We start from the raw sequence: 14,243 nt of genomic DNA on the forward strand, positions 1-14,243 counted from the left end.
CTGCAGCTCCCCACCCCCAACCCTCTGCCTTGGGGCAGCCCCCACACCCCAGCTCACCCCTGCTCTGCCTCCTCCCCAAGCATGCCATCACTACTTCACTTCTTCCGCCTCCCAGGCTTGCGGCGCCTAAGCAGGGCAGGGGTGAGCTGGGCTGGGAAGTTCCCCTGCATGCCGGTCCCCCCACTTACTTGCTGCAGGTGGCCCTCCCCCCGCTACTTGCTGGGGCTCCCCTGCCTCAGCTCCATCCAACTAAATGCCAGCGGCGACCGGGGCGGCCGAACATCTGGCCGCCGCAGTTGTTGCCGAAGAAAATAGCGCCTCCCCAAATCCTAGTGCCCTAGGCGACCTCGTAGGTTGCCTAAATGGTTGCACAGTCCTGTTTAATAAACTCTTTGATTATTCAGGTTGGAAGAAGGTACTACAGGTTTGTTTAAACATTTGGGTGCTTCACATGATACTTTTCTTGTACTATTTCCACTTTCCAATGTAGTGCAAAGAATAATCACCTCCTTCTATGTAGGAGCTGAATACTTCATCATAAAAAGGACAACATCAGTCCTTTGTGCCCTTTGGAATATAGGAATTGCCATACGAGATCAGGCAATTGTTCCTTCCAATCTGGTGTACTATCTCTGACAGCAGCCAGTAGTCAGTGGTTCAGAGCAAGGTGCAAAAATCCCCATAATGGACAACTATGGAATACATGTCCTTAGGGGAAGTTTCTTTTCAGCACCTATAAGCCACTGGTGCCCAGTGGATTCCACAGTTTAATTTCTACTCTGTTCAAATAAATATATATTCATCTTATCCTTTACATTTCTTCCTTTCAACGTATGTTTCCCTTTGCTTTTGTATTATGAGAAAGGTTAAATAGCATCACTCAATTTGTCTCCTCTAAGTCGTTCATTATTTCATATACATTCAGCATCTACTATATAAACTGAACAGTCCTAGTGTGAAGTCCTGTCCCCATTGGAGATACAATCTTTTCAGTTTCTCTACATGTAGAATTATCTCCAAGCCTCTGATCATTTTCATCACCCATCTCTGAATTCTTCTTTCTGCAGTAGTCTCTATTGAGACTGGCTGATCAGAATAGAATATTGAAGGGATGAAATCATGGCCCTATTGAAATCAATGGAAAAACTCCCTTTGACTTCCTTGGGACCAAAAATTAATCCTCGTTGTTTGACAACCATTGATTTATAGTGTGATTATGATAAATTTTTTAGAGCTTCAGTTTTCATTTTCTGTCCCATTACTTAATGTATCCAAGCATTTTGTTTTGATTTGCCTTTACCAAAACTGGCCAGCTTGTCCCTATTGCATCATATTAGACTAGGTGTTTTATAACTCTTTTAAATTCTTATTTGAACACATTTACATATTACTGAAGGAAGTACTGAAGGAAGACTCACTGGTCTGTAATTCCTATACTCCATCCAAATACTATTTAAAAATATAGTTACAACACTTATTGCCCTCCAGTCCTTCAGTATAGAAGTTGATTTCAATGAGAAATTGCTCTTTGAGTTTGTTTTTGACTAACTTACTCATTTATAAAATGTACCTCTGTGATGATCTCATCTTGTTCCTCCTCCATATCAGCTATATTTCCTATCCTCCTCTTCACTATCTGAGGCAGAGTTACCTTAGTAATATTGGCATCCCTAACTGATCTCTGTCTGACTTGATAGTTGGTGTTTTCTCCCCACTTCTTAGTTTACATAACTATTTTCCATCAAAACTTTAGCATTATCTCTGCCACAAAGTTCCCAGATCAGTGCCTGATAAATTCAAAGGTTTTCGTACCAACACACTGTGACTTTGAATCTGGCTGTATACTTGAAACCAGACACATTTCAAAGAAATCTACAGCAGAGGCCCTGGACTTCAGCCTACTTTCTAATCTAAATTTAGTTTTCAAGATTTCTCTTCTACACTTCTCTAATTCACTGACACCCAGGATGTACCACAGCTAGTTGAGATATTAAATGTGAGGAATGAATTAACTCAGATGTATATGGATAATAAAATAGTGTTTTGATGTGAATATGACAAATATTATTTCAAGAAAAAAATGGATCGAGAGTTAAAAAGGAAAAAAATATAGGTGACCAGTAAATCCTAGACATTGAATTGCAAAGAAGTCATTCCTACTTAAATGGCATTTCCATAATGCACTGGTTACTCAGTTCAGCTCACATGCAATATAGACCTAGCCATATAGGTGGGATCTGTGCCATTTCTAGCTGCACAGTCAGTTTTCATGTATTCGTGTATTAACATACCTTCTATATTTTGGCTATGCTTTCTTTCATTATCCCTTGTTTGTTTGTTTTTTCTTATGCCTTTTCTGTCTGTGAGCTATTAATTGGCTTAAATTTATGTAACTTGATTTAACTAGATAGGAACATAGGACTGGGAGGGACTTCAAATCAGTCTCCTGCCATCTCAGGCAGCCTCATCATATAATCCCATTCATAAACTTATTAAGCTCCATCTTAAAACAAGTTATACTGTTTGCCCCCACTACAGCTACCGGGAGGCTGTTCCAGAATCTCACTCCTCTGATAGTTAGAACCTTTTAATTTCCAGCCTAAATGTATTCATGGACAGTTTATACTCATTTGTTCTTATGCCATTTTAGTCCTTTAGCTTAAATAGTTCCTTTCCCTCCCTGGTGCTTATCCCCATGACGTTTTTTATGGAAAGCAAACATCATCCCTTTCGGCCTTGTTTTTGCTAAGCTTAACAACCCAAGTTCTTTCAAAAGATCCATGACTTTCTCACCTAATATGCTATTCACTGAATGGTTTTCGTGATCACCACATAGCCTGCTGACAGTATTTTGAATTATCAAATTCCATACCATCACAGGCTGTCTAAATCTCACAAGTGTACTCCAGTCTCCTGGAAAGCATATCCCATCTAAGGAAGTTTATCCATTCAACCCACACAGGTCTTTCTCAATCTGCCATCTGTTTTCTGAGCAAGAGGAATAGAGAAAACTGTTCTAAGTTGTGCCTTGTGTAGGGTGTTTCTGTTCAGTGTCTTCAGAATCTGGCCTCTGTCTGTACATCCCATCAATCAGCTCTGGCCTCAAGATGCTGTACAGTAGTGGGACTCTATGGGCCAGGGTCTGCTTACACCAGTCATACACGTATGTCATTCGGACACAAGTCAAGTGGCCAGGCATTCTGCACAATAAACTGTTTGTCTGTTTTCAACTGATTTTACTTCTATCTACGAACAACTAATTAAGCAACCTACTACCCTTACTGCCAAACTCCCCTGTGCTCGTTCAGTAGGAGCCATTCTCTGAGCTCTAGCTACTGTAGCCATATAAATTTATATTACCATCACCACCATAGTCTCTGGACATTTCATAGGCAGCAGCTTCCACTGCCAAGAAAATGGATCCAATTCTGTTCTCTAACATTCCCTCTGGACTCTAATGGGGCTGTATTGATGTACATGAGATCAGAACTGGGCACTTTGTTTTTGACGCCGAACTATTCCAATGCAGCTCTTTCTTTAGAAATAAACTTTAAATGAAAAACTGTAGATACATTCTCAAAAGCTTTTTCTTTACAGACTTTTATTAAAATAAACTTCACCTCGTAATTTTAAATAATTCTGTTTAATCCCTATTTTCCATATCTCTTTAAGAGAACCATTATTTGTGTTCTTTATGGCTCATAAACTAATGCAGGAATTTGCCTTTCATGTCAACAAAATTAAATTTGGTGTAATGTTTTCATACTTGTGCTACTGCTGCCGAGGACAATGATGAGTTTCTTGAAGTTATTTTGAGAACATATGTATCTGTCAGAAATGCATATTGGTACTTTATTATCACTCTCATTGATGCCATTTTGCAGATCATAACATTAAATCACAGTGATTAAGCAACAGACAAATCCACAACAACCAGTTGCCCCACTTCACATGTGTGCTTTATATCCACCCATCTCTGTTGGAGAGACCATCTCTATTTGAGAAACGATTAGACTCTTAGGTAATTATGACAGCTTCTGATGAATGCTTATAGTGGCATGCTGGTCGATAATAGTTAAAGCATTACATTACATGAACAAAGAACAGAGAATTATTTTCCTTTGAGAACATATTCCTCATCCTACTACTTACAAGCACTTCATGTTTTGCTTTTCAGTGCTGCCATTGTGAATAGCTGTAAAACATTTATTGCATTTAGAAAAATCTCCTTAGACTGAAAGGGTCATTCTTTCCTTTCTCCCTCCCGCCTCCCATATGTTTTATATCTCGACAGAGAGAGCCAGGTAGAATGTTTTTGTGGGGTGGGAATGAGCAAAATGAGGCTGAGATATTAATAAGAACATATTTTGATACATAAATGATTTCTTTACTTATATATTTACAGATTGTTGTGTGTAAAGATGCAGAAATGTCCAATTGATTGGAATGCTAATATTCCTATACAAATGCTAGTTGGACATGTTACAAAAGTAGCTGGTAGTAACTGATAAGACCATTGTGTATACATTCCCATTTGGCTGTGACGAGTTTAAAACAGCCATACAGAAGCCCGTGGTGTGGAAAAAGGCATAAAAAGTGGATGAAAATGAAACAAATAAGCAAAACCAGGTTTCTGATCAGTAGTGATATGTTCCTGGCCACAGGCGTTATTGAATGGATAGTCACAGAAGCTTGTACTATTATTTAAACACACCAAATAATAATCTCTCAGCTCTCCTCAGGAGGAGTGACTTTTGTTCTTGAATCCCCAAAAGCCCTTTTATAGTTTATATAAGGATAAGTTATACCTACCAACTCCAGACATTTCAGGAACACTGGCAGCGTACATGTCCTTTGTAAATTTTGGTTCATTGTCATTGATATCATGGATTTTAATGATAAATTCAGATTCCGGCTCCTCTTGTCTTCCAGTCTTTCTGTCTACAGCCTTGGCACGTAACACATACAGAGACTTTTCTTCTCGGTCCAATTTCTTTGCAGCATGAATATCTCCTGTATTTTCATCTATAATGAACAGACTGCCAGCCCCATCTCCTGTTAATATGTATTTTAAATTTCCATCTCCTTTATCTTGGTCAGTGTGTAGCTTCAGGGAGGTAGAAAAGAAGAATTCTATAAATATATGTATTGTTATTACAGACCAAATCATTCAGCATATATGAATAAGTCTGTACAAATCTTGACTGTAATTGTGGTCAGCAGTGGTTATCTTCTGTCTCACTGTTGGAAAAATTACAAATTTGAGACTCAGTCACACATAAAATATCTCTAAACAAATTCATAAGGACACAAGGGGATGTAGAAGATAATACAATAACATTTATAATAACCTAATGATAATAAAAATGTGTCTTTCAACAGTCTGTCCAGAAACCCAGAGAAGTCTCCTTATTGAAGATGAGACATCTAAAAATCTCAAGTCCTTTTTGTAAGATAAAATAAGTATTTATGTGTAGAATAGAACCAATTGCTTTATACCAATGATGAACAGATTGGCTTTAAGGATTACAGCTTTCTGAAATTCCCAGAAGCACATGTAAAAGTTCTAAGTGAAGAACCTTACAGTTCTGTTCCAATTTTTTCTTGAGGTTAATCTATCTCAGTTAATTATTTACTCCCTTCCCACGCTCTCTGGTCCCCTCTGTATACAAGAAACAATTTTCAAGAACACTAGGGGGTAAACTTTCAGAGCATTGCATGGAGTTTAGCAGCTCTCTTCCTGTTAAAATTAAAGGAATGCCACATGGCTAAATTTTTTATTTTTATTCTTCTTATCCTCATAATACATGGAAATACATTTCCTTTTTAAGGACATCTGTGATGTGTAATCAGCACAGTTTTCATCATCAAGAAATCCCAACTATGTTCCATCCTATTGGCATCTGACCAGGATTTGATAACTTGATGTGCCACGATATTATTTTGGTTAGACAAAGCCACATTAAAAGAGAGATTCCTTCTGTTCATTTTTAAACAGGCACTCATCAACCTAAAAAAACCACTATGTTATAAGTAGGTGTTCTTCAAGATCTAGTTCCAGAAAATTTCCTCAATACCATTTATTTTTCTGCTGATATATCCATACTACTACTCTTACTCTAACAGTTTCTGTCTCTGCATCTTATGTTGGTACATCTTCTTAATACTCTGACTGGCTGGGTTCTTGCCAAAATGAGGCATAAAATGCTAAAAGATGGAGTTATTGATATAAAGTGTCACTGTACTGAATTCTGCATTAAGTACCTATTTTTTTCCCCTCTTCCAAGGGCCCAAACCTGTTCATGTTACTCATACTATCAGTGTGGCCTTGTTTACTGTAGGGCAGCTGGATGAAATAGTTATGGTGTGAGGACAAAGCTAATGCCACCTGTATCTGACCTCTACTATACTTCAAACCATTGGTTGCACTACTGTAGTTAATGGCTACTAACATTCCTAAGGTTTACATGGGATAGAGTGAAGTCTTCACCCAACTAAAATCAATGGAAGTTTTACCATTGACATCCAGGGGGCCAGGATTACACCCATAGTGCCTGATCCTGCAATTACATCAAGGGAAGTACGATTTGGTCTGTATAATGGAACATGTTACATGAGCAAATGAAGCACGATATGAGCTATAGTATAAATGTAGCATTGGCTGAATGGTGAAACATATATACACACAACATAGAGTATCTCAAAATACTGATGTGGTATTTGGATTTGTGCCTTTGTACACACACACACACACATGCAAGGTCCAAATGCTGTTCTGGTATTTTGGTATCCACTGCATGTGGAGTATAAAGAAATGCAATGGATGAAGATAATTTTAAAAAATTGGTCATGATGACTTTTATGTCAAGAATGAAATGGATTTATCTGAATGCCTAGGTTAAAGTAAAGCAGGTTGGTGTTAAATAAATCAGAAATATTGATAACGAACAAGTCATCAAGTGCCATTTCCATGGGCACTGTCATCTTATTTTATCCATAATGTTGACTGCAGCTACATATGTGGAATTTGCACACTCAGTTTTCATGCATTAATAAATTAACATACTTGGCATAATTTGGATATAATTTCTGTCATTGTCCCTTGATTTTTCTTCTCTTTCTTGTATCTGTGCACTGTCCAAAGTTTATAACTGCTGACGTAAATCCAGGTAACTTGTTTAGTGATGTTTTTCCTGGTAGGTGTTTAATGGGATTTGTTTGGAATTCAGAGGCTATGGAACATGTGTACATTAGTTCAGACTTAATAGGACTACTTATCTGTTTGGGGCCTGATCTTGCATCTGACTGTATACAATATACGTTGGGCCTGATTCTAAAAGCATTCTGTATGTGGAGCTCCCCAGGGGTGAAAGTAAGTTAAAGGACTTACTGGTACACCAGAGTCCTGAGCAGGGGCATGGCCTCAACTGGAAGAGAGGGGGCCTTTCAAGATTTAAAGGTCCTGGGGCTCCTGCTGTGGCAGCTGGAAGCCCGGGGTGTCAGGGGCAAATTAAAGGGCCCAAGGCTCCAGCTACCACAGAGCTCTGGGTCCTTTAAATCACTGCAGGAGCCCAGGGAGGCAGTGTTCAGGCAGGATTTAAAGGGCCCAGTGCTCCTGCCACTGCGGGGAGCCCCAGGCCCTTTATATCCCTGCTTGAACCTGACTGCAGGAGCCCTGGGGCTCCAGCAGCAATTTAAAGGGCCAGAGGCTCCAGCTGCTGCAGGGAGTGCTGGGCCCTTTAAATCCCTGCCGGAACCTGCCTGATGGATCTTCGGCACCCTGGCTTGGGTGTCACTTTAAAGGGCCCAGGGGTCTAGCAGGAGCACTGAGCCCTTTAAATCCCCGCCCGGGCCTGGCTGCAGGAGACCTGGGGCTCTGACAGCAGTTTAAAGGACCAGAGGCTCTGGCTGCTGGTCAGTGGGGCTCAGGCAGTGCTTTAAAGGGCCCAGAGCTCCCCGCAGGGGCCAGAACTCCGAGCCCTTTAAATCCCCACCTGAGCCCAGCTGCCGGAGCTCTGGGAGTGATTTAATGGGCCCAGGGCTCCCCGCAGTGGCTGGAGCCCTGGGACCTTTAAATCACCACCGGAGAAGCCAGTCCAGTCCAGCACGACGTACTGGCTCTTGCCAATATGTTGGACCAGACCAGCTTACTTTCACCTCTGGAGCTCCCACTGACTTCAAAAGGAGTTCTACCTGTGGAAAGCTTTCAGGTCAGGGATGAAATCCTGGCCCTATTAAAGTCAATGCAAGTTTTGCTGCTGAATTCAGGGGAGATGGTATTTCACCCTAGGCTTTCATTAAGCTTACATGCTTTGTGCCTTTCAAAATATTATTTTTCACTGTTTTTTTTTAGTTAAGGACAATTATTTTAATTACATCGCTGATGAATCCTCAAGATCCTTAGGGCCAAATTCAAGCCTGATATAAGTGAATGCAATCCCACTGAAGTCAATAAAGTCACTGAAGTCATTTCAATCTTCTGTGCTGCCTGGCTGCATCCGGCAATTATATCACCATGTCAATGCAAGCTTTAATTCTTATTCAAAGATCTAAATAGTAAGATTTTCTACACAGTATATGCTCTTCATTTGGAGTCCTTTCAGTATGGCTTAAGCATTTTTTATCTTTGTATGTTTTGCCATATAACTCTGCTTTCTGTCACTTTTGAAATCATTCATATTAAAAAGAAGTTTGTACTGTATCTTGCCTTGTAAATGTTTTAAGTCAAGCTAATAGTAAAAACTCAAATTTACAAAATGATTTTCATTACAGTCCTTTTCAAACAGGAAGTGATATACAATCTTGATACTGAAAGATTGCTTCACCCACCTCCTGCACTGAATATCTGCAGCTGTTAAATTAGGGAACAATGACACTGCATAACTGCATATGAACTAGAGAATGCCCACTTTCATCTTCATATCTTCTATGTTGTTCTCTACCCTGGGAATCCACTTCTTTTGCCTGAGCACCATCCATCTCCTTCTAAAGTCAATGGAAAGTCAGAGTTGGATTTGGCCCATTGTTCTCCATGTGACTTTCCTCTCCTCATTCACATCCCTTCTTGACATACATTTCTTTCATGACTCCTTTCTTTGATGATCCACCAGTGGTAAATTAATTTTTAATTAAAAACAAAAAACAGAATAGAAGAGACAGTGCATAGAGCCCACTTGATGTTTTGACCATCAGTCTTTGTAGAAGGTATATTGCACTTCTTTGCCTGTATTTAATTGAGACTGTAAGGCCCCTGGAGAAGAGATTGTCTTCCTGTATGTTTGCATAAAGCTCAACGCATTGTTCACACTCAATAAATGACGATTTGCCAAATTGAAACTGATGGACACCTGCATGGATTCTGATCCACTAGTCCACCTATTTAGCTTCTTGGCAGACCTTGTGGTGTGGAGGTTGGAAGCGAGTGGTTCTTGTGCTTCCACGGTCCTTATCTTCTCAGCTACCTGCCTGGCAAGAAACTGAGAAGCTGAAAAGCCTGGGAGCTTCAGTTACTAGGATTCTGAGGAGCCTGGAAACCCAGAGAACATGTGTCATTTTGGAAACATTAAAATGTTTCCGCCATGGGAAGGTTTTGGTGTTCCTAAAATAAAATATTATGGACTTACATAATATAACATAATAAAAGTTTTTAGAAATTTGTATCAATTTGGAAAAACAAATTTTCCAAAAAACATGACTTTTTTTGTGGACCTGGAAGTCTCTTTCCCAGGCAGCTCTACAGATAAAACATCCCTGTGAGACTGCATGAGGGTATTTAAATAGAGAGAATGCAGATTTTATTCATTTAATATTTCTCTTCTTGTAAAAAGTATTATGAAGTTTTTAATGGCCCGATGTCATCTGAATCTCTGCCTTACACCTTGCATAAAATACAGCACATCCAGTAACACTGGACTCTGCAACAGCATCACCACATCAGGGAGCAATAAAGTATTTTTTAGGGGTTTCCAATTCCACTGTTGAACCCTCCTTAGCAGATAAAATCTAAAGAGGGTCACAGCAGAAGGTAATATGCAGGCAATATTTTCTCAATCTTCAGATGCTCTGTATAGATCATTATTGTGAGAATGCTAGCCTACTTATAGAGAAGGAAGAAATTTAGATAGTTTGTATATACTTTGTATAAAAATCCATGGACTCTTGGATGATTACATTACACCTCAACTGAGAACATTTTTGAGGAATACTTATCACTTATTTACACTTTTCTTATGGAGCATAGGAACTTGATGCTAAAATTCAGAAACTCAGTGAAATATTACTAGGAAACAGTAAGATAGTTTTATATTCCATACAAAGCCCCAAAAGCAAAATAGTTTAACCAGGTTGTACATTTTATTTTTTTTGTTTCTTATAGCTCTAATTATGAGCTGTTATATTATTTTTATAGTAGTTCCATAATTTTCCAACAACATATTTTTCTATTAGAAAATGCCATTTTCTTGAAATATATATTGTGGGAATGTGTTAACTTCAATGATTTTGTTTAGAAAAAAAATAATTTGAATAAGATGAAAATGTTCTATTTCAAGCTTATCAGAATGGAATATTTTGATTTTTCATTTCAAATGAGATTTTTTTAAATCTTTTATTTAAATGTTGCATTTCAATACAATCAAAATGTTTCATTCTAATTTTGAATATTATAAAATATTGTTGAATAATCAATACTTTTTATTTTATATTATACTATCTGAAATCTGAATGAAACATTTTGATTTTACTGAAATAGAATGTTTTGATCTGAAACAAACAGATACACAATTTGAACAATATATTTTGCAAGATTTTTTGTTTGTTTTTGCTTGTTTTTGTTTTCATTATAATTGCAAATGAAAACAAATTTGGAAATGTCAGAATTTCCGACAGAATAGAAATTCCAGATTTCAGCCAGCTCTGTTTATTTTATGATTCAGCTCTTGGAAATATCACATGAAGTATTTACAACAAACTAAACTTTTCAATAGTCAAAAACATTATTTTAGGAAAGATTAAATGAAATTAACTATTCCTTTGCACAAAGCCCATCTTAAAACAACAACAACTGGAACATTGCAATTTTTTTTTCCTTTTTAAACCAATACAATGTTCATGCAAATTTTGGCCATCCTGGATGGTAAAGTTCTCTATCTGTTCATCATTTATAGAATTAACATTGCCTTTTAAAGTTTGCTCATGCTGCCTCTTCAATGTACTTTAACCTCTCCTTAACAGTTAAGTATCCTTGACCTCTCATCTGAAACTGGTCACAAACCTGTCAATCAGTTTCAACAGTGATTTTGGTTTTAGAGACCACCTGCCCACTAGGAATTGTGTGGAGACAATCTGCTCATTTCATGTCGACTACCAGGCAGTATTTGATGTCCAGACATTACTGATTGTGAGCTATGTTTGAACTGGCAGCCAGTGATAAAAGGTTCCATATCCCGTTGTCATTGGAAGTATAATATGCACCACTGTCACAACATAGTACATCCTTGTTTTCTAGCAAATGTACAAATCTTTCTACGTGTATTAAAAACTGCAGGAAAATTCATTTGCCTATGATATAATGCATAGGAAACTTGCAGTATAATAGTTTTAGACATTGCCATAGTGTTGTTTTATTTAGCAGTTTTCTGGTTTCCTCGCTGAAATAAAATACTTACTGTGTAAAATGGAGCAGTGGCATCATTATCATCTAAATGCAAAATGTGCTGCATTATTTTTGTTAGAGTGGTTGCATATAGTACTGTACATCTTTATAGCCAAATGAATCTAGTTATAAATACAATTACACCGATGTCCTATAGTTTAATTTTTACTAATCTACTATCACACTATTGCTTCTCTTCTACATAAGTATTTAAATATTTAAAATTTGAAATCAAAAATACTTCTACAACATTTCAAGATTCAGTTACACCAAAGGAAGCCCACAGTGGGTCACATACAAATATGATTTGAAATATGTATGTGTTACAGACACAATATATTGTCAAGCTATTATTAAGATATTCATTTATTACTAAAGCCAAATAATAATAATAAGAAGAAGAAAATAATTAGCCCAATCTTGCTCCCATTTATGTCAACAAGAATAGTGTTGAGCTCAAGGCAAATGTCATCCCATATATACATAGGTATAAATCAGAAACTTTTGCAAATTTGGGGATGTGTGGGATGTTCATAAAAAACAAACAAAAAAGGGCCCCTAATACATGCAAACTATATATATATATTATATTATATTATATTTAAAGTAACTAACATTTCATAAAATATTCAGCTCTGCCATTTATCAGCAGTAGAAATTCCTCCCTGTAGGAATATATAGCTTGATTTACTTCTACATGCTCCTTTTTCACTAGTCAGTGTTTTTAGTAATTGAAATCACCATATTGACTAATAATTTAATTGCCAGGTGCCTAACTTTTAATATCATAAACTACAGGTTTTAGAATCTCTGTGACTAACTTTAACTTTCAGTTCTGCAGGGAGCTTCGAAATACTTAAAAAGAAAACAGATAAGTCAAATTGCAGGGTAGATAACATTCACTCCTGATACCAAATGTCTTTACCAATTTGTGTAATATGCAACACACTGTCTGAAATATGTCTGAATTTGAAATATATCCGAATGAAGACATAGCTCAGACAATGCTCTTTAAAGATCCTCTTCTCTTTCTATTAAAATTATTTTTACTCTTATACAAATATTTCTCTGCAGGTCTCCTACATGGCTTCTTGGATGCATCCTCAATGTGATTTGTCTTGCTGATTGTTCGACACAAAAACATTTGTGGCGGTGGGAATTAGATGAAAGAATAATGGAGTATGCTTTGAAAATATGGAAATGGAAAACCCCCCTGAAACTACACCCCATTCCCACTGAAATGGGATAAGCATACACTTCAAATTATATTTTCTCTTCTATCTGTTTTTGTAACATGGGAAATTCATGTGCCATTCTAATATATAAAAAAAGGTGTTGCTTCCAGAAAAAATCCATATGTAGTTGACCCTAGTCAGTAACATCTTACTAGGGATATTACTATTTCTAATATAAATTTGAGCAGAAAGATCTCAGCAGTTGGCCTCATATTAATGCCACATTCCCTCTCTAACAACTGCTATTTGCGTTAGTTATATGGCCTTTAAGAGTCTGGACACCAGCAATATTCGTGGTTATGTATGCAATATTAGTATGCAAGAATTTAAAAAAATACTTTCCTTTCAATGGGTGGATAAAAAAGAGTGTTGACACTGTTGAAGGAGGAGAAATAATCCTAGTGTGCTGTAGGCATGATATGGCAGAAGGAGAAGTCAGGGTGTAGAAAGTAAAAGACAGCAATATGGCTACAGAAGGTTGCTGTTGAAGAGGAAACAATTAGAGGAGCGCATGGAGGTATTCTGCCTGTTTTCCCCTTACTGAAATTTCACCCTCCATATTTTAGATGTATCTAAACTGTACAGTAAAGACCTAATTATCAGTTCATTTATATCTGTTTAACTGAGGAGTAACTCGTGGAGTTATACTGGCTTAAAATCAATGCAAGTGACAGGAGAACCAGGATCTAAGCTTCTACTAGACATGGACAAATTATATAGCCAGATGTACAAATACTTACCTGAATCCAAAATTGCCACACTTCACCTGAATCTGAACATGTCATCTGCAATTCATTTCTGTTCAACTCCTGTCATAGCTGAAAAGGGAAAGAAGGACCCAACCCATCCAAAGGAGCCACTTGTGACTAAAGACGTCATGGACAAATAGAGAGAGAGAGAGAACCTTGATTTAGTCATGAGAGTTTAGAAGAGAGATCTGCTCTTCTGTGAAATGAGATGAGAATCAGAAATCTTGGTGCTGCTGAAGGAAAGAGAGAAAGGGGAGGAGGGTGCACAAAGAGAGCACTAGACACATCCTGCACGATGGCAGATATTGCAGTATACAACTGGTTTTGAAAGCTTTGCACTCTGCCTGCATGCAGTAATTTTTTTAAAATACACTATTATAGACTCATAAACTCGTAGGTCAGAAGGGACCAATATGATCATCTAGTCTGACCTCCTGCACAAAGCAGGCCGCAGAACCCTACCCATCCACTTATATAACAACCCCTAACCCATGACTGAGTTATTGAAGTCCTCAAAATTGTGGTTTGAAGACCTCAAGCTGCAGAGAATCCACCAGCAAGCGACCCATGCCCCACGCTGCAGAGGAAGGCGAAAAACCTCCAGGG

At 37.8% G+C, this 14,243-nt stretch overlaps 1 protein-coding gene across 1 annotated transcript in view; it reads right to left on the minus strand.

Moving 5' to 3' along the window:
• CDH9 (cadherin 9) overlaps nucleotides 1-14,243 on the minus strand; it is a 119,955-nt gene that overhangs the window by 46,416 nt on the left and 59,296 nt on the right. The window contains exon 3 of the mRNA XM_032777706.2: nucleotides 4,813-5,107. Coding sequence (XP_032633597.1) covers nucleotides 4,813-5,107 — 295 coding nt within the window. The remainder of the gene's footprint in view (nucleotides 1-4,812; nucleotides 5,108-14,243) is intronic.

This window comes from Chelonoidis abingdonii, chromosome 2, assembly GCF_003597395.2.
Source record: "Chelonoidis abingdonii isolate Lonesome George chromosome 2, CheloAbing_2.0, whole genome shotgun sequence".
NCBI lineage: Eukaryota > Metazoa > Chordata > Testudines > Testudinidae > Chelonoidis > Chelonoidis abingdonii.